The sequence below is a fragment of the Limanda limanda genome, chromosome 7 (assembly GCF_963576545.1).
Source record: "Limanda limanda chromosome 7, fLimLim1.1, whole genome shotgun sequence".
Lineage (NCBI taxonomy): Eukaryota > Metazoa > Chordata > Actinopteri > Pleuronectiformes > Pleuronectidae > Limanda > Limanda limanda.
The window spans coordinates 8,703,634-8,731,540 of record NC_083642.1 but is presented as its reverse complement, the minus strand read 5'-3'; the positions used below and the strand labels follow the sequence as shown (position 1 = coordinate 8,731,540).

At 42.8% G+C, this 27,907-nt stretch overlaps 1 protein-coding gene and 2 long non-coding RNA genes across 4 annotated transcripts in view; 1 reads left to right on the top strand and 2 right to left on the bottom strand.

The window, feature by feature from the left end:
• The window catches only part of LOC133004892 (cadherin-4-like), a 222,935-nt gene that overhangs the window by 36,673 nt on the left and 158,355 nt on the right, over positions 1-27,907 (bottom strand). For both annotated transcript variants that reach the window (XM_061074446.1, XM_061074447.1), the window contains exon 5: positions 21,970-22,167. In XM_061074446.1, coding sequence (XP_060930429.1) covers positions 21,970-22,167 — 198 coding nt within the window. The remainder of the gene's footprint in view (positions 1-21,969; positions 22,168-27,907) is intronic.
• Positions 400-2,445, top strand: LOC133004903 (uncharacterized). The gene is made up of 3 exons (XR_009678348.1): positions 400-478; positions 899-1,040; positions 1,661-2,445. It is a non-coding gene; the product is annotated as an uncharacterized LOC133004903 (long non-coding RNA).
• On the bottom strand, positions 3,170-5,598 carry LOC133004902 (uncharacterized). The gene is made up of 4 exons (XR_009678347.1): positions 5,520-5,598; positions 4,958-5,099; positions 3,572-4,337; positions 3,170-3,376 (listed from the first exon to the last, which is right to left on the bottom strand). It is a non-coding gene; the product is annotated as an uncharacterized LOC133004902 (long non-coding RNA).

Here is a 27,907-nt window from a genome sequence, read left to right as displayed (position 1 = left end):
CTTGTTTTTTCAGATAAAAATATGATTTTGTAACTTAGTCTGGGCATAAAAATACATTCTGACACCATTTCTAGCGAGAAATGTGGTCTTTGCTTCCACAGTCTTCAGCCAGTTCGTGCTTATGATATATATTTTAATAGTTATCACGAATTTTTTTTTCGTTGCTATGATGGTTGCTATGGACGCTGCCATGCCGAGAACCACGTCGTAGCGTGCTGTTTAAATCACCGTCCCTGCGTGGTGTCGTTCAGTGCTCGTGAATGTTATTCATGTTAAATAATATTAATATTTGAGGCTAGATTACACCTCTAATGCGAAGGATCTTGCGAGTCTGTTCAGAGGCGGACCGAGTCCGCCACCGGACCGAGTCCGCCACCGGAAATAACGTGTGGCTGTCAACATCCGCTCCCTTTAACTAGAAGCTGCGTCATACACACGGAGCATTTGGGAGACCACGATGTCGTCTTCCTTCTGTCAGGTAAGTAGTTTATTGTTTTTAAAGATCGTTACGATCTAGGTTCACAGTCCGAGTGCTGAGACAGCGGATGTGGAGTCCGTCGATACCCACAATGGATGCTTTTCTTCAGCTAATATGCCATTGTTAGCCACATGCTTCAGCCCACGGTAGCATGTGATTACCTGGGAGGTGAAAACATGGTTATTCAAACCAGTTCAAGATGCTTAGCTCATCATTGAGGGACGCTACAATATAAATATAAACATGAATTTGATTTATGAATGCTTTAGATTAATAAGGAGCGTATTTCTCTACCAATACTTCACAATAACAGATCAATTTGGTTTAATGTATAGAATGTAATATGACAATAATGTTTTCATGTTATGGAGTTGCGATTCATTTTATAAAACAATTCCTATGTTCTGTTTTTTAATCAAGGAGGATCCAAGTGAAGCTACAGGAGTATGATGAAGAGCAAGAAGGGCAGCCTGGAGAGAAAGAGGAGCCGGGTTGAGCCCACTACTCTCATCCACGTACCACGAGGAAGATGAGGGAGAGAAATTATCCTACCATTAAAGAGGTACTTTTAAGTTGCATACCAGAAACACCATTTTATATAATGTGCCAAATATACATTTTTATTAAATCCCCAAAGTACGCTGGCTGAAATACAAGTTAATATCACACTGAAAGAGTTTTGATCAATCATGCTTCCCTGCTGTGGTTGTTCAACTGGGAAAACAACTTTTTCCACAGGAAGGCAAGTAAATTTAAGGAATGCTTGTGCAAAGTTTTCCTCTGTTATGTATAATGATGACCCCCATCAGACATTATGTTAGCAATATTTACACCTTTTCATTTATACTGTTTATTTCTGTCTACATGTGTGAATTTGCCTTCATTAGTTTCAGAAAAGAGCGATCATGTATCGGTCAGTGGGCGGCAGCCCAAGACTCCGCAAACTAGTCTTTAAGCAAAGTAGACGAAGGCATTGAGGTTGCGGCCTGCCATCATTATTATTTTGCTTAAGGGACTGAATATGTTTCATGCAGAAATATTAGCATTTCCCTTATATCTACCAAAACTGCTTGTTTCACAGACTGCAGTTTTGTTTTGATCCGATGTGGTGTGCAAATACCAACTGTATCTGCAATGGGTTGTTGGGCATTAATATTTGTAACTCTAATTTTGTTTTGACAGACTGTGCAAAGAATGTTGAGAACATCACCACTCTACAGGAATACACAGTCCAGTAATGTGTGTCAGAAGTTCAGTAGTGAACGACAGGTACTGTGGAAAAATGTGTGTCATTGTTGTACAATGTCCTTTGACTCTGTTTACACAAGGTCAACACAAAAAGGTTTGATTGTAAACTGATATTGGTATGAATTCATGTTATACTCCTCTTCACAAGAAACAAACAATTTACAAAAAAAAAACACTAGAATTACCGCACTGCGTTGTATGACTCCGCTAACCAGTGCAGTGTCCGTCTACATATTTCTACATATTTTCTCTCATATAAATGTCACTGTAACCTCTTGACAACTGAAACCATAACATGAGGTCAGTGTGGCCTTGACCTTTTGACTTTAAGACAAATACACAGTTAGACAACCCGAAAACATGCAGTAATGCCTCCGGCGACTCGCTATTACAGAGGCATTAAAATGTTAAGTGTAGTAGACTGGATTTTATTGGTGTTACATTGGACATCTTGTATTGGTACACAAAAAATATATTTGGTTTCACATTTTAGATGGCATAAGCAGAGACATCAACTCAGGAAATGGATTTCTGCAGAAAATTAAGCCTTGTATGTGTGTATATATGGGACATGAGGGCCTTGTCTGCGTGCCCAAGAGAAGATTCCACAGAGTTCAAGCTGAGCAGGCTGCAGCAGGTTTGGAGGAATCCTCCTCTGAAGAGGAAACATGGCGAGGTTCTTCTCCACTGATGAAGAAATGTGAGTGCTGTGATTAGGTCAAATCTGCTAAAATGCTACTGTGGCTCCTGGGCCCTGCTATTAGCTTGGTGTATGGTAGCTGTTAGCTTTAGCATATTTATTTTTTAGGGGCCTGTCTGACGTTTATGTTTTAAAAAAAAAATCAGAGGGTGATCAGATGTTTCACAATGCAATCTGATAAGGTCTTATGAGAAAAATTCTTAACATTAAAGAAGAAATGAACAGCACCTGCCTCATTCATTGTAGTATTAATGTGTTTGAATAAGTCAGTCTGCCGATTACCAGCTACTGATTTAAAGTGAAACATCTATTGCTATCCTCTGTGTTCATTTCTTTAATGTTAAGAATTTTTCTCATAAGACCTTATCAGATTGCATTGTGAAACATCTGGGTCACCTACTTTTAGTGTTAACAAGAGGGTGAACTTACTTATGACTGGATGTATTTAGCACTGATACACAAGCTTGATGTTACACATCTTAAACAATATGATATGGTTGCCACTTAGACAACAAGACCTGTGTGCTTTGCTGTTACTATTACTGACTGAACCTCAGATAAAGTTATTTTCTGACTTCCGTTACTGAGTTACTCTCTACAGAATGTAACGTGCCCATTCTACTTCAAATCCATTGGATCATTGTGTGTTTATGTTGCTTAAAGCAGAGCATTCACTGCTTTAATGTAATCAACATCTTATCTGCCAATATCATGGTGTATGACTGCAAGGAAATACCAATATGTTATGATCAATGTCATTTATTGTGCACAAACATTACATTAAGGCATCTGCTGAAAATTATATGATCAACAATTCTCAGACGGCAGCTCTGGACAAAGTTCTGTGACTCCAGGTCTGCCCGGATGGTGTGATGGAGACCGGGGGTTAGCATCAGGAGTGGAGGCTGCAGGAGGGACCGTGGAGCTGAGGCAGCTTCTCTTGAGAAGATCTGAAGGACACAAAGAAACCATAGTGTTAAATTATGAAGATGGTTCCCTCTGATTTTTTTTTTAAAACATAAACGTCAGACAGGCCCCTAAAAAATAAATATGCTAAAGCTAACAGCTACCATACACCAAGCTAATAGCAGGGCCCAGGAGCCACAGTAGCATTTTAGCAGATTTGACCTAATCACAGCACTCACATTTCTTCATCAGTGGAGAAGAACCTCGCCATGTTTCCTCTTCAGAGGAGGATTCCTCCAAACCTGCTGCAGCCTGCTCAGCTTGAACTCTGTGGAATCTTCTCTTGGGCACGCAGACAAGGCCCTCATGTCCCATATATACACACATACAAGGCTTAATTTTCTGCAGAAATCCATTTCCTGAGTTGATGTCTCTGCTTATGCCATCTAAAATGTGAAACCAAATATATTTTTTGTGTACCAATACAAGATGTCCAATGTAACACCAATAAAATCCAGTCTACTACACTTAACATTTTAATGCCTCTGTAATAGCGAGTCGCCGGAGGCATTACTGCATGTTTTCGGGTTGTCTAACTGTGTATTTGTCTTAAAGTCAAAAGGTCAAGGCCACACTGACCTCATGTTATGGTTTCAGTTGTCAAGAGGTTACAGTGACATTTATATGAGAGAAAATATGTAGAAATATGTAGACGGACACTGCACTGGTTAGCGGAGTCATACAACGCAGTGCGGTAATTCTAGTGTTTTTTTTTTGTAAATTGTTTGTTTCTTGTGAAGAGGAGTATAACATGAATTCATACCAATATCAGTTTACAATCAAACCTTTTTGTGTTGACCTTGTGTAAACAGAGTCAAAGGACATTGTACAACAATGACACACATTTTTCCACAGTACCTGTCGTTCACTACTGAACTTCTGACACACATTACTGGACTGTGTATTCCTGTAGAGTGGTGATGTTCTCAACATTCTTTGCACAGTCTGTCAAAACAAAATTAGAGTTACAAATATTAATGCCCAACAACCCATTGCAGATACAGTTGGTATTTGCACACCACATCGGATCAAAACAAAACTGCAGTCTGTGAAACAAGCAGTTTTGGTAGATATAAGGGAAATGCTAATATTTCTGCATGAAACATATTCAGTCCCTTAAGCAAAATAATAATGATGGCAGGCCGCAACCTCAATGCCTTCGTCTACTTTGCTTAAAGACTAGTTTGCGGAGTCTTGGGCTGCCGCCCACTGACCGATACATGATCGCTCTTTTCTGAAACTAATGAAGGCAAATTCACACATGTAGACAGAAATAAACAGTATAAATGAAAAGGTGTAAATATTGCTAACATAATGTCTGATGGGGGTCATCATTATACATAACAGAGGAAAACTTTGCACAAGCATTCCTTAAATTTACTTGCCTTCCTGTGGAAAAAGTTGTTTTCCCAGTTGAACAACCACAGCAGGGAAGCATGATTGATCAAAACTCTTTCAGTGTGATATTAACTTGTATTTCAGCCAGCGTACTTTGGGGATTTAATAAAAATGTATATTTGGCACATTATATAAAATGGTGTTTCTGGTATGCAACTTAAAAGTACCTCTTTAATGGTAGGATAATTTCTCTCCCTCATCTTCCTCGTGGTACGTGGATGAGAGTAGTGGGCTCAACCCGGCTCCTCTTTCTCTCCAGGCTGCCCTTCTTGCTCTTCATCATACTCCTGTAGCTTCACTTGGATCCTCCTTGATTAAAAAACAGAACATAGGAATTGTTTTATAAAATGAATCGCAACTCCATAACATGAAAACATTATTGTCATATTACATTCTATACATTAAACCAAATTGATCTGTTATTGTGAAGTATTGGTAGAGAAATACGCTCCTTATTAATCTAAAGCATTCATAAATCAAATTCATGTTTATATTTATATTGTAGCGTCCCTCAATGATGAGCTAAGCATCTTGAACTGGTTTGAATAACCATGTTTTCACCTCCCAGGTAATCACATGCTACCGTGGGCTGAAGCATGTGGCTAACAATGGCATATTAGCTGAAGAAAAGCATCCATTGTGGGTATCGACGGACTCCACATCCGCTGTCTCAGCACTCGGACTGTGAACCTAGATCGTAACGATCTTTAAAAACAATAAACTACTTACCTGACAGAAGGAAGACGACATCGTGGTCTCCCAAATGCTCCGTGTGTATGACGCAGCTTCTAGTTAAAGGGAGCGGATGTTGACAGCCACACGTTATTTCCGGTGGCGGACTCGGTCCGGTGGCGGACTCGGTCCGCCTCTGAACAGACTCGCAAGATCCTTCGCATTAGAGGTGTAATCTAGCCTCAAATATTAATATTATTTAACATGAATAACATTCACGAGCACTGAACGACACCACGCAGGGACGGTGATTTAAACAGCACGCTACGACGTGGTTCTCGGCATGGCAGCGTCCATAGCAACCATCATAGCAACGAAAAAAAAATTCGTGATAACTATTAAAATATATATCATAAGCACGAACTGGCTGAAGACTGTGGAAGCAAAGACCACATTTCTCGCTAGAAATGGTGTCAGAATGTATTTTTATGCCCAGACTAAGTTACAAAATCATATTTTTATCTGAAAAAACAAGGACTGTCCGCCATGTTTTCCTTTCCGTAGACGGGAACTCGGGAGTCACGTGACGTGAAAACACGTCAATGCAAAACAATGGGCGGACCAAACGTTTCCATCTCACAATCTGATAGGCCAGATTGTGAGATGGAAACGTTTGTCCAAGTGGACCAACGTTCCCACTGAACGTTTCCTGATGAGACTGGGTTGCTGTATCAGGGCTTTTTATTGCCTTTAATGAAGAGAGGGAGGATCTCTCTCTCTCTCTCTCTCTCTCTCTCTCTCTCTCTCTCTCTCTTTCTCTAGTTACACTGCTATCTTGCACTTCGAATGGGATAGACAACCACACGCACACACACACGAATAAGTAAAAGTAAAGGAGTGCCAATAATAATCAAAGACAGTTTTTTGTGTATTTGTCTTTTTCCTTTGTTCCCTCAGGTTTTTTTCTGCATTGTCTTGATAATGTGTCTGTGTCTGTAAGGGAGAGAGACTGGAGGAGAAGCGCTCAGCCGAGAGATTCTGACAGAGAGAGAGAGAGAGAGAGAGAGAGAGAGAGAGAGAGAGAGGAAGTCATGACTGTATCATTAGGCATCAGAAACTCGACACCGTCTAAATGACCCATTTGTCAACAGATCAAAGCCGCTCCCTTCATTACTGACGACTTGTCGGCTTCTTAAGGAGATCTTATCAGTGAGCGCGGCTCCCCTCTGCCAGGCGAAGCTGAATCAAATGAGAAATGATTGTGCCACTGGGTCCACGGGGAGAACAGAAGAGGAGATGGAGGGAATGAATAACACAGTCGCTCTACTACTGCAGTCACCGGGGTGCGGAGGAGTTTAACTATCACTTAAAAATTCATGTTAACTAACGCTAACAAAGTATCCAGCTACTGCTCCTCAGATATGTGACCACACTGCATGTTGTAGAAACACGACGGCATTATTTAAAGATACAATGAAATATTTAAATGAAATGAATACAAAGTTTGGATAGAGCGATCTATACTGCCAGCCTACAGGGCAACATTAGTATTATATATGTATAAATACGTGAGAAGCTATATACATTTTTTCAACTCTAAAGAAAAAGATGACATCTAATCCATAACATAAATGGGGTCAAACCTAATAGTAGAACTATTAGAAACACCTTCACATACAATATATAACAAGTGATACCTGTAAAATACAGATAAAGTCCGACTAATATATCCAGGAATATGTTTGACTGCTTTAGAACCAGTCCTGTTTTTACTGATATTCTGGTTCCACAAACCAAACGAGGAGACTATTTTTATTAATGATTGATAAGGAGGTAAAATTGTACCAGTCAGATGATGATCTCAGACATTGAGTGACCAATTACATTTGAAATGTCCCGTCCATCCATCCCTCATGTTCACAAGCGGCCCACATGATTGACAACACAGTTTTCTCTGTGTCAGCTCTGTGTCATTCAAATCCGACCAGTCAGCCAAACCTGAACTGCCATTTTGAAGATTTCTCTCAAATGCCTCGAGCGTCTCCTGAAACGCTTCCTGGACCTTAATCCATCACAGTTACAATAACAGAGATTGGACCGGGAGTGACCTACTGGACTTTCGTTGCTGTGACAGTAATACACACACAGTTACACAAACAGTTGTTCAAGATGAGATTGTGCATTTAAATGAAAAACTCCCTTTTCAAGGATCAAGAACCTTTGTCATCACACAGTTATTAATATGCGGTTTCTTTTCTGTATTGTCGACACATTCATTCACACCAACCTTCTCCTGAGCTCTTCACACTATCTCCCACACTACCACTCTTAGAGGTCACTTAACAATAAAACTTGACTATGGATTGTAACAAGGAGCTCCCACAGATGACCTTTGTGGTTGTGTTATAGAATCTCTTGAAATAAATGGATGAGAAATGTACTTTACACGTTATATACTGGTCTATTCTCTACTTTTATATTCACCACATTTAATGCTTTATTAAAACACATCTTAATCAACAGCTTTCCAAACATGCATCCAGCGGTGGCAATAGTTTATCATGGGAAACACTGATTTATAAAGCGATTTACATATACTGTCAATTACTGTTACAGCTTCATTTTATGAAGAGACGATGGGAGTAAAGACTAAACCTGAAGCACCAAAGCCACAAGTACAAGCACAGCTAACTGGGGATCATCTTATAACTGGATCACACCGGCCACATGTTGACATGGAGACTCATGATATCCATAAGTGCAGATAAGATCCATTCATACAGATGTTGTTTGGATTCACATCTTCATCCGGGCTAAAACGGAGCCAGGTCAGATTTATATTCATATTCAGTAAAAAGCCCAAACAAAGGCGACATGCACTGGATTTGTTTCTGACATTCGATCTGTGTTGAATAGAATTTAAAACGTGCATGGCTTTGTTTATAGAGAACAGATTTAAAACTCACGACCTGCATTTTTGTTTTTATTCAATTTTCCTCAAACGCATGACACAAGACAGAGGACGTATCAGATGTGGCTCTGGTGAGGCTCCAGCGTGGAGACAAAGTGGCCACATGTTTGTGTTTGTGCCAGAGAATGGTGCAAAAACAAACCACAGCAAAGCCTTACAAAATATTGTTGAATAGTGTTTCTTGAAATCACTTTGCATCGAGCTGAATAAAACCTTCCATTTCAAAACACATGGAAATGGAAGGTGGCCTTTCAACTTGAATTGTCATGCAGCTCTGTGCATTATATCTTCCAGACAGCTTGAAATGATTGGCCGGCTTCCATTTCTTTTCTTGTGAACGGTTTTGAAAAATAAGGAAAAAACTAAATCTAAATGAATAACACACTACAAGAGATGACCCGTGTTCTCAGCAGTTGTATACACTTGTATACGAATACAATGGGGGGACAAAAGCAAAATGTAGCCACAATAAAAATGTAAAACACTATCTTGACATGGAGCAAAACGGAAATCAGCTGCTTTGAGTTGGTGTATTTCCAGAAAAATGCTTGAGATTGAAAAAGAAAATGACTATCTGGTTTAACATGTTGCACACAAACACGAAAGGAAACAAACCCGCAGACACAAAGACACAGAACTGACTCGTGACTGAGCCAATTAGCGGTGCAGTGGAGCTGGGATGTGTTTCAGAGAAGGACACCGGTTCAGGGAGCGGGACGGCAGAAACAGTCTGTCGCTTTCAGACGGCAAAGTCGGAGCAAACGCAGTTTATAGCCCCAAAATACACAGGGATATAAACTCCAAACACAAACACCGACAGGAACAAACAGAGATAGCTTGTGTTCCCGGAGCTGTGCGGTAAAGCCTAACAGGCAGACAGGAAATGCAGGTACACGGCCAGCAGGTCACAAACAAACTCTGAAGAGAAAAGCCTCCTCTACAAGAGCGAGGTCCTTGGACGCCCTCGTGTATCACACGCACCGACCATCTGTCAAACGCTCTCTGTTCTACACACAGAGATGAAAAGACACCTTGTGTTTTGTTGCGAGTCAGCAAGGTGTTTGCATTAAGAGCTTTCATGGCCTTTATTTTAAATCAAAGAATTCTGCTCAGGCTTTGATGTTGCGCGTTGTAACCTTTCAAAAAGCACAAAAGGATTGATGTCGACAACCTCAGTCTCACAATAAGTTATTCCTTTCAAAAAGCCCTCTCGTTCAGTTAAACGCAAAACATAAATTGTGTAACATATTGTATTAATAAGCTGGCGAGGATTGCACAGCCGGCCTGAACAGATGTACCTGTGGCTCTGTAACAATCGGCTGCAATGTTGTTTTCGTGAGAGAACACGGAGCATCCAACCTAATGAAAGACATTCTATCAATATTCATGGCCTCCTCAAGTTCACAACTTCATGTCATCATCAGGTAAAAGTGTGATAGGGTGAAAATGTGTTGTTTCGAGAGGTTTCAACACCAGCATTGGAAATGCCTGGGAAACTGTCAAAAACACTATTTTTTTGCATCAGCGAGAACAAAAAAATAAATGTTTGTGATTAGAAATGATTACATTCACCCACTAGATTCAAATCTGCAATCTAGTTTTTCAGGTAATCACTTCTTCTTTGCCGCTCCAAAACAGCAGTTGTGCTGTACAGCCAAGGACAAGTACTGTTTTTAGAGCGGCAAAGGGGAAGTGATTTCTGGTAGTGTGGCATTAGCCACAGCTACTTACACAGTGGCTGCACTTTAACAGCTATTTACAAAAAGTAATGGTTGTGTTTTCCTAAATGTATTTTACAGTTGACTGTTCACCCTGAGCCAGGACATAGAACAACGACAGTCATCATCACTTCAATACAGAGCTGGTACATAAAGCCGTTAAATGTGTTATATAAGTTGTTATGTCTTTAATGTTATATCAGTACTCTGCTGATACAGAAAGTCCAGGCATCAGAATCTGTATTTTGTGTTAAGGAGGGCTACGTGCTAAACCAAGGAGGTGAGCATGGTCAAGATTTAACCTTCTAAACATCAGCATTCTGTGAGCGTGTTATCATGCTGAGGTCAGGCTTTATATCTACACACCCTCAGGGCTGGTTATATGGCTGCACACCCTTAGTCTCGTTAGGGTCATATTTGGGCCAAATCTTCTTTTTCCCTTCATATTGATTTGCAAACAGAATCATGCTCTCATCTCTCTTCCACTTTGTAGTTCTGCTCATCATCAGATGGTCAAACCTCAACCACTGCTGCTCACCTCACTCCCCCATTGGGTTTGAATAAAGGCAAACTCAAGATGAAGTTGTTTTGAGGTAACTTTTGTCTGATAAATAAAAAGAATAATACATGTTATTGAAATAGCGCTTTTCATACATAAAATAAAGTTTAAAGTTCTTTGCAATAAAATCAATGACATGAAATAAGATAATAATAAGAAAGACTTAGGATAAAAGCAATAAAACAAAAAAAGGAATGAAAAGTAAAAAAGATAGAATCCATTAAAAGAAGAACGAAGAAATAGGTTTTGAGTTGTTTCTTAAACCCAACAACAGAAGTAGCTTGTCTGATGTGTACCTCAGGGAACGGCTAAGAACAAACTCCGATAAACAATCGGAAATGAACGAGGGTGCTCTACCATAACTTGGAGAAATAATGATTTTTATTGTGGCTCATAAATGCTGCAACATCATCAAATCACTATTGTATGATTGCAAAAAAAATGAATAAATACAACTTACTACCAAACCTGTTTTGACCTTAATGAAATCTTACACAAATAGTCACACCCTATCCCCTGGCTCGCCATTTCCAGTGTTACCGAAGGGACCGAGAGGACGAAAGGGCAAAAAGATAAATCTTCCAGTTTCCTCCAGCTTGTGCGAGTGAGCGAGAGAATAAAAAGGGAGAGATGGTGCGTTTTATGTGTCTCCGTGTTATCTTACTGGAAGCTGGAAGTTATGCAGGTGCAGATTATTAAAACAGATCTTTCTCCACATTAGGGAAAATAACGCGGAGTAATGGAAGTTAAGCAGTGAATGACTTTTCCAATTATTGCACTGTGAAAGGACTCTGGTCTTCAATAGTGCCGGCTTATGGCAAATTAGAGGAGCCCTTCTCCCCAGAGGTAACAATGGAGTGACTCGCCCTCCGCACACTCCCGTCTTCCAGGCAGAGAGAATGAAAATAAGGCAGCCATTGTGGCGGCAGACAATGAGCGGACACACCCCCCCTAAGCTTTGCTTTAGCGGGGTTAAGGTGTTAGGGCTGCCATCTTACTCTCACTCCTCTCTCTCTCTCTCTCTTTCCGTGAGGAGATTGATTAAATTGTGAAATCGGCAGTGTGATGGATGCATGAATGACTTCTCCAGTTGCTCCCTGTTGGCTTTGACAAGGACAATATCAAGGACCCCCCCACTCCCCCGTTTCTGCCCCCTTTCCTCCCTCTTCCCTTCATCCCCAGGAAACCCAATCTGGGTAATTAGAGTGTGGAGTGTTGGAGAGAGAGAGAGAGAAAGAGAGAGAGAGGGGGGACAGTGACATGAAATATGCTGCTAGAGCATTTTTCCCAGCCATTTACTCGCCCAGCCAAACTCCATATATATATACACACGCACACAATTCTGCTTCGTCCACTTTTCACACACCACTATCACCCTCCTCTTCCAAACCCCCCCTTCACTTTTTCTTCTTCTTCTTCTTCTCTTTTTCTACATCTATCAGGCTGCGGTGGAGATGAGAAATGCGGACTAGAGAGAAAATGAAGGGGAGAAAAAGAGAGAGGAGAGTGAGAGCTAGGAGGGAGAAACTGTGAATTGACTGCATCAGCAGAACTCCGTAGCCTTTTGGCCGGAGAACTGGAAACAGGAAGTGTGGAGAAGTTGCCTGAAGTTTGACATCCGTCTGGCAGGATGGATCTACAGTATAAAAAAAAAAAAAAAAAAAAAAAGGATTCCAAAGCTTTTCCCCCCTTGACCAGAGATAAGACCTTTGTGGGATCCTGTGCCGTAAATTGTCTTTTTTTCATCGTTGTCAGAGAAACATCCACTTACGTCATTGCACACACACACACCGGACACACACACACACACACACACCCACACACACACACACACACACACACACAAAAACATATGCAGTGGACACAGCTGGAGGGTTGTCTGGACGGGAGAAGCATGCAGTACACTCATCCCAGCCTACAGGGACAAACACTCTGGGGGTATCACGAGGTAAACAGATGTCTAAGGACCCGGATGTGAGTGCAGAGGCGACGGAGGAAAGGTGTTGCTGGTGGAAGGGAGGGGGTGGGGGGGTGGGGGGTGCATTGAGCACGTTTGATGTCGACTGGAAGCCTGACAAAATGGGCCGCTCCCTGCCAAGCCTGCCCCCTGCCAAGCACAGGCAGAAACTGAAGAGGGGCTGGACCTTGCCATGCCGCTGCTGGGTGTTTTGAAAAAGTTGCACACGCACACCAGCACAAAGACACAATCGCTCATGTACATACACACACACACACACACACACAAACGCACAATCCCAGTGCAGCCCTCTAAGTGTGTGTCAGAATGTTTCCCAGGATGTTCTGGCTCCCACTAACCAAGCGAGGGATTCAGCTTGGCAAACTCCACCTCAGCAAGAGTCCAGCTGTCATCTTGACAAATGAACCTTGGATGAGTGAGGAGGTGTGTGTATGTGTGTGCGTGTGTGTGTGTGTGTTTGTTTGTGCAGCCCAGCCGTGCATGTGTCTGTGGATTCAAGCCGATGTATTTTCTGCTGGAGCGTAAGCATATGTGTCATAAGAACGACATGCAGATGTCTGGTGTACATGTGGTTTCTGGCTTTTGAGAAGCAGCCGACATGAGCCCTGTTGATTGATTGATACAGATCAGGAAATTGATCAGAACCAGCCGTGGTCAGTTTCTCATCCAGGAACTCATCAGGAAAAAAAAAATGGCCGGAAATCTGGATCTGCCGCAGCCTCCCCGGCCACTTGGCTTTTTTATTTTTTAAATAACACAGACTACACAGTGACCAGTACAAATCACCCTATATAAAGAAGCGTTTTGCACAGCCTCAGATGAACCATAAAATCCCCCCCCCCCCCCCTGCATGCCGCGATGCCAGGTGCTGTGCAACGAGCTATGCATCATTCTGGTTTTATTAACAATGTGGGATGTTATAGCTTTTATGGAGCGTTTGGAGGAAATGTTCCTTTCTCCTGAAAATGAAGAGCAAATAAAAATGTGTAAAGCACCATCGGGGAAAAAATTGGCCCGAAATAGTTTACTCCACTCACGACTGGGAAGCGAATGAGGAAGCCACAAAACTAAAAGACAAGTTATAAAAACATAGGCAACTTTTTATTTCGGGTGCTAAAGTGTTTACCTTCAGGATAAACGCGTGATGCACTGTACGGCTGCTTGTAGCAGATCTTTATGTGTTTGTGCTCCTGCATGTCTCTGGCTATGTATGAGCTCAGGGGACGTTTACCACTATACAAAAACACCATCAGCCCATGACAGTATCCATTATGCTCGCATGAAAAGATTCCAACTGGGGCCTTTCATCGTAAATGACAAAGTAAATAGGATCTGAAGTGTTCTGTTGCAAGCCTGGATTTTGATTTCCCCCCCTCAAGTTTTACCTCCAGGAAGGAAAGAACCAAAGAGAGGAAAATGGAGAAAAATACAAGAACATTATGTGAGATTAGAATTTACCTCACATGACTTGCTTCAACTCAATCTCATGTTCAAGGACTCCCCCCCACCCCCCTCTCGCAATGGCTCTTTTCTCCCATTTCCTCTATAAGCTGTTTATTTTATTTTTTTATACTTTATTTTTAAAGAAACAAAGATAGAATGAAACATACATACATACAACGAACAGAAAAAAAAAAAAAAAAAAAAAGATTGGTCACCTATACATTAATACTGATGGTACACTGATGGAGATAAATGTCAATTCACACAGTAACAGATCAGCGATGATCCTGTGAGGTCACAAACACAATCCATTTTTCCCAATACTGCAAATATTTGTCAAATCGTAGATTCAGCGAAAAAAACATTCTCTCCATATTTTGAATATCAGTTACAATATCTATCCAGTCAGTCTCTGTTGGGGGTTCGGCCTGTAGCCATTTTTGGTGTTACAGCTTTCTTTCTAAACGCTGTTTATCTATGTTGAATTTGTTATTTTGTCTCTCGACCAGTAAAACGTGAGGTGGGAGGAAAAGAATAACCTGATGGGTCGACCGCATTTATCTGCATGTCTTCTCTGTCTGTCTGCTCTGCTTTCCATTTCGTCCCTCTGTCTGTCTGCCAACCTGTCTGTCAGCCCGTCCTCTCCCTTCGACCGACCTTGTCTCATATCGCCAACAATCACTGCCACCCACAGCCCCTCACTTCATCACTGCTCCCCACCTCCCCGAGTCCCCTCCCGAATATCTTTCTTCCAATTTCACTGCACATTATTTTTTCATGTCTTCTGAGGAATAGATTCTTGGCTCTCCTTCATCCCGCTGATCCGCCGGGTCGCCGGGGCCAACCTCCCGGGGACCAGACCGAGGCTGTTTGTTAAGCCGTTATTTATCTCCTTCATAAAGTCCTCCTCATCTCCTATTAAGGAGCCCAGAACTGTTGCCCTTGACTCACATATAACTCTTGTGTCTTTTGGTGGGATGATTTACTGTTTAATTTAACACCAACTGAACCCAGGAGGGAGCCCGCCTGGTGCTGCCTGATGTCATATCAGAGAGGAATGTGGTGGGGGGGATTTGTGAACAAGTGCGTGTTTGTGTGTGTGTGTGTGTGTGCTGTCTGAGCGAGTGTGAGCGAGTGGGTGGCTGAGGCGGAGTTTTTCTCTTGTTTGTTTTGTTGCCGTTAAGCCTAAGTCGTGGCAGCTCTGGGCCGGGATGTGCACAACCCGGCCGCGGCTGGATTTCCTTCTCTCCAGCCGAGTGCGACTGATGAACATGTTTACCGGGACTTCACGCCACTAATTTCAAAATAATGAGATATTAAACTGTGAAAATTACATTTCAGTCTCACTTCCCCCCCGAACACAAAAGGGAAACAAAGGCCAAGTGCTGCTGACAAATGCATGAATGTAGTAACAATTTGTTTTCCACATCAATACCGGTAGATTAGGAGAGACTCCATTTCCTGGGGCTGATAGATGTAATTATATTGATCTCACTAATTTCATTAGGAGGAAAGGAAATGCAGTTCATAAAGTATTTTGCGGCGAGACAAAGGGGTGGCCCTCGGGAAAACAGTGAATCATTGAGGCGGGGGGGGGAGGAGACAAGACTCCGGAGTGTCAGAGAAAACATGGAGCTCTTCCCTTCATATTTCATGAACGCCCTGGCTCACCTCCTTGCGTGAGATATTAATGCAGCCTCAGATGTTCACCTCTTCTCTTAAATACCAAAGTCTCACACTATTCGGAAAATGGCTTAATGTTTTATTAATCAGCCGACCTGTCAGAACGGACGGCGGCGAGCACGCCTCTCCATCACAAAGACTCCATTAGCAGGAGTAACAATGCAAAGCACTCTCCACTTCCTCCCACTGGCTGTTCGGCTTCATCCCCGTACAGTCACAAGAGCAGTTATTTTTAGGGGAAATAAATGAGTAGTCGTCATATGTGAACACTTCAACTTTACACTTTTGTGTGAGCGGGTTGATCCACTTGTGCACATGCTGAGCACTTAAGAAGTCAGGCCATGTTGTTTTTTTTGATAAATGTGTTATTTGAATTTCTGAAATATCCTTTGTATTCGTGGCAAAGTTCATTGCTTGAGTTTGACTGAGTTTTTGCACTAAAGGGAGAAGCGATCTGATCAGAAACATATACGTAATGATTCCTAACACATCTCTACAGTGTCGTCAATTGGTACAAAACGCTGCTGCTGGGATTGTTACTGGTTACGGACTCCATCCTCCCCAATGGTTGCTTTCACATTGATTTTAAGATTCTATTGATGAAGCAGATCCAACGTCACCACGGCATCAGTCGAGCACGGAGAAAAAGAAGACCAGCAAATATCAAATATTTGGCCGGGTGATCTGCGGTGTCAGCTGAAATAAAAGTCGAAGCCTGGGGTTTGGAAGAAGGAATACCTTGTGTGAATTCCTGAGGAAATGAAACCAAACAAGAAAAGCCAAGAGTTTAAAGTGGCCAAGATGTTTTACTGAGTAAAAACAAAGAAGGAATCAAGTGCTGACACGGCTGTTTGTGCTTTTTTCCCCCCAGAGTGGACCAAGGTCTCTCGCTCCTTTTCCCTCCCTCTTCAAACTTTACAGGAGGTCCACCCCATTTCTGAAAGGAGTTTAGTGTTTCCTTTATTTACTTCCCCTGGCCAATGAAGAGAGAGCATGTGTGTTGGAGGACGTACAGCTGCCAAGAAAGAGACTTTACGAGAACATCGAAAGAATGCAAAACAAAACAGCGCCCGAACAGAGTACTCTTGAATACATATACACCGGTGCACATCCTGTACAGCTCATGTGTTTGATAGACTTAGATGTAGACACACATTTAAGTGTTTTCACAGCCGGAATTTATTTAGCCCCGAGAACTCTGCAGTCCGACATTCATAAAACGTTCCATATGGGCAGCGATGTGGTTTCCCATGTGACGAAGCTCCGGATTGGACTGTGATCCTTAAATACTCACATCCCAGCGTTTCACCATCCTGTGGCTTCTCTGGTCGACTAGTTTAAAAAAAAACAAACACACACACACACACTACGGAGTCCTATTTTTCTATAGCTTAGCTTTTTCTCCTCTTTGTTCAGGGATAAAGCAGAAATGCGAACAAACAAAAAACCCCGAACAATGAGCATTTACAAAGGCAACACCGCGGCACATACGCTTTGCAGAACCTTTATTTGCCGCCTGTGTAGGACACAAGTCATTTCTCTCTGTGCCCGTGTGTGCATATGTATGTTTGTTTGTCATCGAGCGTGCATGCGTGTCTCAGCGGGTGGGGGGGCGTGGAGAAGGATGAAGCGGGCAGACTCGGGCTGTGCAGTGCTGGTGTTGGCCGGGCGGTGGGGTGGCAGATGCCAGAAGCCTTCATTAGACTCGAGGGAGGAGGCTGCGAAACGGCATTTCTCCTGGAAGTCTATCGGACCTCAACACAAACACAGACGTGCCTCTAATCCCGGTCTGGCCCTTCACTCCCCTCTCTCTTGCTCCTTTTCCTTTCTCTCTGTTGCTCTCTCTTGTTCTCAATCATACCCAAACCTTTTTCTCCAATTCAATCAGCTCCAGCTCACTTGTACAGTATGTTGCTTTTTGTTCCTTTCCTTTTTTTCTCTCCGTTGTTTTTGTTGTTGCCGTGTCTGTCAGTGAAGCGGAGCAGTCATTAATCACCAGTAAACGTACGCGGAGGAGAAAGCAGACACCTCGGGGTGCATTCTGCTCAAAAAATGCTTTTTTTCCCGCAACATGCTCAATGGAGAAAGATGTGGAAAGTGGAGCACAGGTGCTGCAGCGAGCACAATAAACACGAGCAGATGCAATGCAACACACACCGAATAAGATGCAAAGGCTGTAAAGCTGCTTCCAGGAAGGAAACACAGACATAACATAACATAACAGATATAAATGGCTTGTCAATAAAAGTCCAGGATATCAAACTAAATAAACACTTTCTCTTCATATCACTCGATACAGGGCTTTAGACAAGTAGCCATTTATTTGGCTTATTGCTCTCGCTGCTGCTTTTTCACTCTGTGGTATTCCTGTCGATATAATGCCCCTGTGATTATTGAAAAGTACAGCCGCACTTTATCAGGATATCTGGCTTCTGTGTCTCAAGGACACGCAGCAGGTGGGAAGAAATAATCCTTCCAAAGAAATATTATCCAATAAAGCAACAGTTTAGCTGAAGTTGGAGAGATTTTCACGTCCCTTTAATCCAAGCTCTGAAAGTAATGTCTTTCTTTGTCACAATTGTATTACCGTTATACTTAAGTGTTTTATTATATTAAGAAAAAGATAGAAATGAAGAGTGAAGACGGAGGAAAAAAATTGCAATGAGAGAACAATTACCTGAGAAGTGATGGTGAGCATGTAGAGAGACAAAGAGCCTGAGAGGAATATTTTTCGTAACGATTAGATGTTCCCTTGGGAAAGAACATCACATTTTATTAACTGTTAATAATTGACGGTTTGGTAAATTGCCATGACAACAGCTGTTATCCTGATTATGTGAATGTAGATTTCTTCTAAAAAAGCAAAAAAGGCATGTTTCTGGAAATTTTAAACTACTCTTTAAAATGTTCACGCTTGCCAATTTATTGTATGATACAAATAGTCTGATATCAATGACACCATGACATCATCTGCATCTGCAACTCAGACATGACAAAACCACATCTCCCCCCCCTCATGTTCTCTCACAGGCCAGACTCAGTGAACAGCAAAATGACAAAGTTGGTTAACGGGACCAACATGTATTCACACTCTCATCTTGTTCCTTGGCTTGATAGTTGTTTCATCAAGGTATTGCTCACTTTTTCTGCTGACGCTTGCTCTAATAGGGGGTTCAGGGAGCTGAGTGGTGGCGGAGGGGGGGGGGTGGTGGTTACGTTGAGTCTTTATTTACCCGAGCAAAAGAAATCGATGTGTCTCAGCCGTAGGAGAAGTGCACGGATCAATGCAAGGTTTCAAAAAGCCTCTGTGAGAAATCGATGTCCCTTACATGCTATTGATGGCTGTTTGGCTGCAGAAGAGAGAGAACGACATAGAACAACTGTTTATTGTGAAAGATGAGGCCCCGGCACCCTTCGTTTTAGTCTTTCTGGATCTCTTCTTCCCTTTTGTTTTCTCCAGAACACTCGAGTGTTGCTGTTTCCTCTCCATTGCTTTCTTAGCATTTTCACTTTTTGGCACCAGCTACACACTACTCACTGTCAATTATTTTAACGGACCATTGCAGTAGTGAAACAGAAGCTACATCCAACAAGCTTTAATGTTAACCCTGTGAGTTGCACCGTGCACCTCCATGCACAACGGAAAAGGCGCGAGTGCCGGAGCAATTATCTCAGTGCTGCTATTAATAAATCGCAGTCGATATAATTTCTCTTTGAGCTGTGACACTGTCCTGGCTTTAGAGCACGATGGGAGTACAGTGCTGCCAAGTCAACATCTCCCTCGGGCCGTGTCAGGCTGCGGAGCTCAGGGGCCAGTGAGTGGGTCCAGTGTCCTGACACCTGCCCGATCCGGTGCCGGCCTGATCAAAGCCACAGTGCTGCAGACCTGCGGAGATGCAGGTGAGGGCTGCTGTCACCCCCCCCGCCTGTCCAACTGATGGCGACTTGGTCCGGGCAGGGAGGGAAGCGGCGGGATGGCGAGTGGAGGCCGCCGCCTGCGTGTCACTCACTGCTCTGCCGGATGACAGGACGGCCCATTAGGATGGGGACTGACATCACAGGCCATTAGAGGAGCCGTCACACAGCCGGAGCACTCGGAGCGCCGAGCGTCACACGGAAACACTGTGCGCTCCGTTTGGAAACATGGTTCATAACATGTATTAAAATAGCAATTAACGTTTTGTAGTCATTGGAAAAAAATCTGTCTTCACCTATCCTTGGATTTTGTTGTTGTTTTGAGTACGATTTAAAACTAAGGGAATTGAAACAGATGCACGTAAGCCTCAATTCTCCAAAGAAAGAGCAACGAGGTTATAAAACTGGACTAAACTCATAAACAACAAGTGAAGCAAAATCATCCACATGCCATTCACCCCCCCCAAGAGCTGTCTCCTTGTTAAAATCACTAGCTCTCAGTTCGGCCCTGCCTGCCCTCCAGTCATCATTAAAGAGAAAGACGGGAACCTGAGAGCCCGACAGAGGCATCAACACGCATCACTTCTCCTTTTGCTCTGAACGCTCCAGTCTCAGCGATCCACCAGCCCCTGACGGACCTGTTTACTGCACAGAGTGGATTGTTGTTGGTAGCTCGCTATGCTTCCAAATGTTCCTTTGATTCGTCTTCGTCTCCAGGCTCCGTCGCTCTCTGGTTCTGACCCAACTGGGGAAGCAGCAGAACCCGTCTGGCCGGTTTACGGCTGGGTTTATCTCTTCTGAGGGGCTCAGCGGGCTTAAGAAAAGAGAGCCACGCTGTGCCGGGCTGACGGGATGCGTTCCAGCTGCAGACCCACTTCAACTCCAAATACAAAAGACCTACCATCTCTCTCCTCTTTGAAATAAAAAAAAAAAAAAAAAAAGTTTCCCTCAAGCAGCTCCCCGGGCATTTCCCTGGGGATTGGATGAAACCCGGCTGAAAAACAAAGAACAGAAACAAAACAAGACCAAAAAAAAAAAAAAAAAAAACACAGAGGAAGAAAATATCTGCCTCCTTTGCACGATTTAAGACCCAAAAGAGATAAACTGTGAGAGTTTTGTAAACAGCGAGGAAAAGCTGATGGCTACATATTCCAGATAAAGGAGGGAAGGGAAGTGGGAGCTGGGAAAAAGCAGCGGTCTCCAGGAATGATGGTTTTTGATGAATTACAGCGCGCACCACAGGCTCCGAGTCGGGAGCTTCGCTATGAGACAGACAAACTGAACCGTCTGTTATGACAGAACCTCTGAATTCTGAGCACTGTGCAGCTCAAGCTTCTAACACAGCAACACATTTGCAAACCTTTGTTTACTGGTTTCTCTCTTACAGCCTCAACCACTAACCTTCACCGTGTCGTATTTATATTTTATGCACAAATCAAAACCCTGCAGTTTTGAAGAAATGAAATTTGCTGTGAAAAAAGTTGGTGGTTGTCGTCAACGTTACGAATCTTAAATGCTAAGCTGGAGCCGGTTTGTGGAGCTGTGATTACAGGCGCCATCAGCTGAGGTGTTGCTACTTGTAAATTCCCTGTGTTGTGTAGACATGGATGCACACAGGGACACACATGCAGGGTGAGGATGCAGTCGGCTCCTCTGTCATGTTGTTACCTGTGATTTATTTCGGTTGTAATGTCCTTATATGGGCGCAGAGGGATGAACCCCTGTCCTGCTCTTTTTGAGCCAGAGAACGGCGGCTTTTCATACTTTCTCTCTATATCTCACTGGAGACCCAGAGTTATGGCTCCAGTAAAGATCCTGTGACAAATTCTATTGTTATGGAGCGGCTATAAAAATGGAATTGAACTTCGAGCAACCTTTTCTGAAACGGGCTGATAAAGGAAAGAAAAAGATGCACAAAAGAGTAGAAATAATCATTTGTTTCCCCGTGAACCGGCCGGACCTCACAGTGTGGGAGAACTCCGCCTTAGCTCCGACTGTGAATGACAGGGAAACTTCTCAGGGCCAAACAGGGGCTGTTTAAATACCGTAAGGATTTTGTGGCTATAATTTCATCAGGGGGGGATGTGGAGAACCAAACCAGTTATTCTATTGCACTTTTGTTCAATATCAAAGTCCATCACACGTCCCCAATCAGCATTAGCCGTGAAAGGGCCCTCAAGACATCCCAGCTGTAAATTCAGAACAAATCAGCGCCGCGGCCCATCAGGTCTGTCACTTACGCTGACGAGCATCTGAGGGAACGGTCCTCGAGAATTCTCCGCCACGTTGATCGGCGGGATCACCCAGTCCCTCTTCTGCCGCCGCAGACCCTTGGAGCCGTTCCGGCCAGTCGCCGAGAACATGATGACAGGAGGCGGGGCCTGGAACGCGTCCTTCTTCTCTTTTCTCTCGGCGACCTCTCCATCTTGCTTTGTGACCTTTAAAAACAACAAAAAGGTTTTTACTTAGCAGGCAGGATGTGCTTTTTTTTATGAAATCAGTAACTGATGTGTCTCTTTCGGTCTCGAGGTAGAAATTGGCAGAAGAGCAAGAAAAACAACAACATTCAAGGCTCGTGAATCTGGTTGAAATGACACATCTAATGAGTTTGTGATGCGTGAATCCATTGAGATTCCATTGAGACATAGGATAAATATTTAGAGGAAGGAAACTGTTAGCTGGTTAAAGTAATCTATCACGGTTGAGTATCACTTAAAACTTTAGAGCTAATGTCGCTGCAGGTCTGGTTCTGATGAGTTGGTTCATTGCTGGTGAACAGGTGTGTAACTCAGGGGAAGGCAGATAAATGAGGTCTGAGAGTAACTGCAGAGAGGAGTGTATAAAAAGCTCCTGGCTGACCTCCAGCTGCATCATGCAAGGCATTCTGTACAGTTGTATAGTTTCTCCTGTCAATACTGCTTGTGAGATAGAAATGCAAGTATACATCATTTGTTTCTGTAACCTACAGTATTCCCGTCATCTCCACAGCCGAAGAGAAAACATGGTGTTACTATGGAAACAAAAGTGCACGGTGTACATCCTGTATTTGAAAGATCTAATAGAACCGACTCGCACACACATTCACTCATTCTGCTCGAAGACGTAAACTCGACATTCAAGCTAATTATCGTTCTCAGAACAAACTGTGACTGGTTCATTCATTAAGAACAGTTCAGTTTTAGATTTAACAAACTGAGACTTCTTTCATTAAGTCAGTGGATATCTTCCTTGATGATTCCTCTAGTCACACATAATAAAAGATACGGGAAAACAAAAGATTTTAAATGAGTCTATATAGTAAATTCTGTAATAATGATAATGAGTGGAATAGCTAAAGGCAACATAATTCATACTTTAACCATTTTGCTCTTTTAGCTGGAACTACATGGCAATCAGAAAATGAATTAAATTAACTCTGGGTTTTCTGGGTGTATAAATGTCCTGAGCTCTGAAAACAAAAACTTAACTGTGGTATAAATGTAGACATTTCTCTGCAGGTGCATTTAGCAATCAATGCTTAAACAAATACATTTTTCAGTTGACATTTAACACATAAATCAGTAATGTTTAATTATTTTTAAGGTTAGAGCAAATCTTACACATTAACCTGTGTTATTGTCTTCTAAGTGAATGTGTCACATGACTGTTTTGGTCCTATCAGGATTGAGTGATTTTGCCTGTAGCAAAGCTTAGGCTAGTTTAATTAGCTGAATGATGAATAATGAGATCGAAGACCCCGCCGGCAGTCAGCAGCGGTCTGAACCTCCTCTGTTGTTGAGAGTGATATCGGAAATAAGCCTAAACTACAAACTCACTAAAACGCTCAGTTACTTGCACCCACACTGTAACTGGAACCGGGTAAAACATCTCAAACAGAGCAGCATGGAAATGGAAGAATGCTGCACAGCTGAAGTAGGAAGCCTCAGTTCCTCGAGGCATAACATCAACTGTTTGGATTGTGCCAACTAAACAACAAACACTATGTGTTAAATCAGATGATATCGATCATTTGTGCTGTCGTGCATCAGACCTGAGCAGCAGAGAACTTCTAAAGTGTGAGCACACCGGTGTGAAATCTGAATTATTTATATGTATGCATGTGCACACATATAAATATATATTTATATATATATATTTATATATATACACAAGAGACCATAAACTTCAGACTTTGTCATTTACACCGACTATAAAAATCCCATTAACAGAGATCAAGTCTCAGGCTGGATTTACAGCCGCTCTCAACAGACAGTGACAGCTGAATCACAGACACATACTTCAATCATACAGTATTCTCCCATCATACACTTCCCTCACACGCTCCCTGCAGGCGGAGAGAAATTACCACCACAAACCTGTCTGTTTGAAAAATGCTCAAATAAGGATTTTGAAAGGAGCCCATTTTCAATCTCCTCATGAACATTAACTCACTCGTGAGTCACAGGAGCTACATCAAATCCTGAAAAGTATCAAGCATATCACCGACTTAACATAACGTCCTTCTGTGGAGATGCTGCAGAAATACATTAACGGGAACCACAGGGAATCCACTTCATTATAGAAGCTTCCAGGGTGGGCAGAAAACAAACCCAAGTCATTGAAAATACAGTAAGAGAGCTTTAATTGTGTAGCCCAGGGCAACGGAGTGTAGATAATCAGATGTTGCTCCTAAAGCTCGAGTTTATTGGACATATTTACACCCTTCAAGGTTAGGGTCTATCGTTTCACCAGGTTCATTTCTCAACTACCATGCTGCAGGTCCCACGGGATGCAATAGATGTGCGGTATAGATATATATAAAGGTTATTTTAAATTGACATTCCGGAGAGTTGTTCCGAGGAAAGTTTACCAACATATCTCAAGGTTACGAGGCAGGAAAGAAAAACATGTCAAGAATTCAGTCACGAAACATCTTTGCTGAAGCAATGCATCAGTTGCACTCTCGGTCTCAATCACATTTCCCTGAGCCATCCCCCTCGCTCCTGCTCTCTACCCTTCCCTTCTCCTCCACTGATATTGTTTTCCCTCCGTCTCTCCTCCCAGTCAGGGCTGACAACTCGTCTCGATAACAGCGATTCCTCGTGCACCGGGGCTGTGTTCGACTGATGGCGCACCACAAGGTAAAAACAGCAGCCATAGAAGTTCACCTGTTCCAAATATTTCTCCCAACCGCGCCCCAGCACATTCCCAGTTCCTGCCTTCGTCATGTCAGCTTCCGGGGCAGGAATATAAAAAATATATATTTCTATCCATTCATTCAACCTTGGTTTATGCAGGCTGGTACAATAAAAGCAGTTTACGACCTGATTTAGATAAACATTTGGATGTGTGCAACTGCAAATAAAGAATAAAGGTTAAATAGGGTGAGGTTTAAAAGGGTTGTCAAAGTAGCGGTGAACACAACGTATTAATTCAGAGCCCAGTCGACCGAAACCATCAGCCCATCCTTCAGAACGAGACGTTGCAGGAATGTGGACTCTGCATTCAAATGTGGAAAAATCTGCCAGTGACTCTTTTCATGCAGCAGTGTTTTGTGTTTGGGGAAGAGCCAGGTGGGGAAGTGTAGTAAAGCATGTGAGATTCACCATAAATGAGAGGTACATGTGAGGAGATAGCTCCTGTCAATACTGCTTGTGAATAAAAATAACATTTATCATTCTGTAAGATTTTGCTGTTGATAAAATTCTGAAACTGAAGCAAACTTTCATCGCTGCCACTACTTCAGATGCAGCCTGTTGAGTTTAAGTCAAAGATCGACATACTTCTTTTAAAAGCAGAGGAAAAAAATGTGTTTTTAGGGTAAAAATAATATTTGATTCATACTTGAGTGCACATAATGCATATAATTACCAGGATCCAACACAAAGGGGAATTTAAAATACATGTGCTGTTATTTTCCATTTTCCCTGTAAAACTTCAGCCTTAGCAACCTTTGAATTACTGTGTTTACTCCCAACCGTGCACTATTAAACATCTCTCCAGTTATCATTTCTCTTCCAGTTGACCAAAGGAGTTTGCAGTCTATGTATTTGATTATGTGAGTGGCTGTGGGTCTTAAATCAACGGGGGGTGGAGCAGAAGTGATTTATAGTTACATCTGACAATAGGAGAAAAGGGGTTGGCCCCAGTATGAAAAACTACACAATTCTGCACTTTTTAATCAAATGCGGAAAAAAGGGCAGAACTCAAAGTGAAGAATATAGTAGCCTTGATGTATCTGTGCAGGAAAAAAAAGAAAAGATGAAAAGCATTGCAAGATAGAGAGTGATGGAAAAAGAAAAACATAAAACAATCAAAATTGGGAACCACTCACGAGAGATAGAGAAAATGGTTTGGTTTTATTATGGTAAAGGAAAAACAGCGGGAGCGGCGAGGAGAATATCTGTGCGTGCTCCGTGTCTGTGTGTTTGTTCAACGTTTGAATGCGTTTGTGTGGACGTGTGTGTGTGTCTGTGTGCGAGTGGTTGGGCGTTGCCAGAAAACAAGAAAAATCGAGGGGCTTGTAAATTCAGAAGCATAAGAAAAAGAGGTTCAATCACCATACATTTACATATAAAGAGGCGAGTGTTTTTAATACTTCTTCCAGTTTTTCTTTTTCCATTACTCATGTGCGAGATGTACCCGAACGGTTCCCTGCCGAGCATCTGACATTTGAGAATAAAAATAAAAAATACAACACAGGGGCAGGCTCCACTGTTGGAAGACGCCAATGGCTTCTGGCACATATTGAAAGTTGAGGTTTCTGTACAATGCAGTCTATAAAAAATGTTTTCTCTTTGTCTCTCTCTGTTCTCGCCTGGTCAAGGTCCTCAGAGAGTCGGCTTGTATCTGCCAGCTGAAACAACGCTTTCAAGGCTGACTTCATTAGACGGACGCCCGAGAGGAAAGCTTTTAAGGCGGCTTTAAAGGAAATGTGTCAAGCAACCTGGCATATGGTCAGTGTTGGGGAGTAACGGAATACATGTAACGGCGTTACGTATTTAGAATACAAATTATGAGTAACTGTATTCCGTTACAGTTACAAATTAAATAGATGGTATTCAGAATACAGTTACATTGTTGAAATCAGTGGATTACATGACGGTACTTCTCGACTTTATTCACTCTCTCGTAAATCCACCGGCGGCAAAGCCCCCAGGAAGCAGCTGGAGACCAGGGCTGCCGTAAGAGCGCCCGGGCCCCCGGCGGCGTGAAAGAGCCTCACCGCTACCGGCTCGGGAACGTTACAGGCCCGGGACCGTGGCTCTGAGAGAGTTCCGTCGCTACCAGAAATCTACGGAGCTGCTGATCCGCAAGCTGCCCTTCCAGCGCCTGGTGAGAGAAGACCGACCTGCGCTTCCAGAGCTCCGCTGTCATGGCTCTGCAGGAGGCCAGCGAGGCACGCCGGGTTCACACCGGACGCTGAAGCGCCGTGAAGCGCTAATAATATCACCCGTTGACCCAGTAGCATATGGTCACTTGTTTCTCCAACATTAACTGCAACAGCGTCCCAATTTAATTTCATCCATCTTCAAGAGCTTCTCCGCTGTTTGCTCCGTTCAATGTCGGGTGTCGAGGGTAAATTACGTATTCTCCGCCCCCGCCCCCTCTCTTTTCATCTTTATGACTGCTTGTGTGTCTGTAGTGGATGGTCAGAGGGGGGCATTTAATAATGTGATCGGTAAAATTGGTAAAATTAAAACTCCAGGACAACAGAAGGGGAATACAAACTATGGGATGCATACTTTATCATTTATATCATATAATATGTCATCAATATCGTTTAAAATCATTTTTCAGTGTGTTTCATGGAGCGATACGCTCGCGTCAAGCGCAAAAAATAGACTCGACGCCGAAACGATCGCTGCACGGCGCGAGGCAGCCTTGGCGCAGGGGGGGTGGGGTTCAGCCTCCGGTAGGACCCGCACAGAGATGGGAGAGGATGGGAGCCGGACATCCAGCTGCCCCGCCGCATCTTGCGGAGAGAGAGTTTAAACTGCTGCTGCTCCACTGACTATAACAACGCCGCAATCATACGCTTAAAAAATGCAATACAAACCGGAAGTATTCCAAGTATTCAGAATACGTTACTCAGATTAGTTAATGTAATGGAATACGTTACAGATTACATTTTTGGGCATGTATTCTGTATTCTGTAACGGAATACGTTTTGAAAGTATCCTTCCCAACACTGCATAT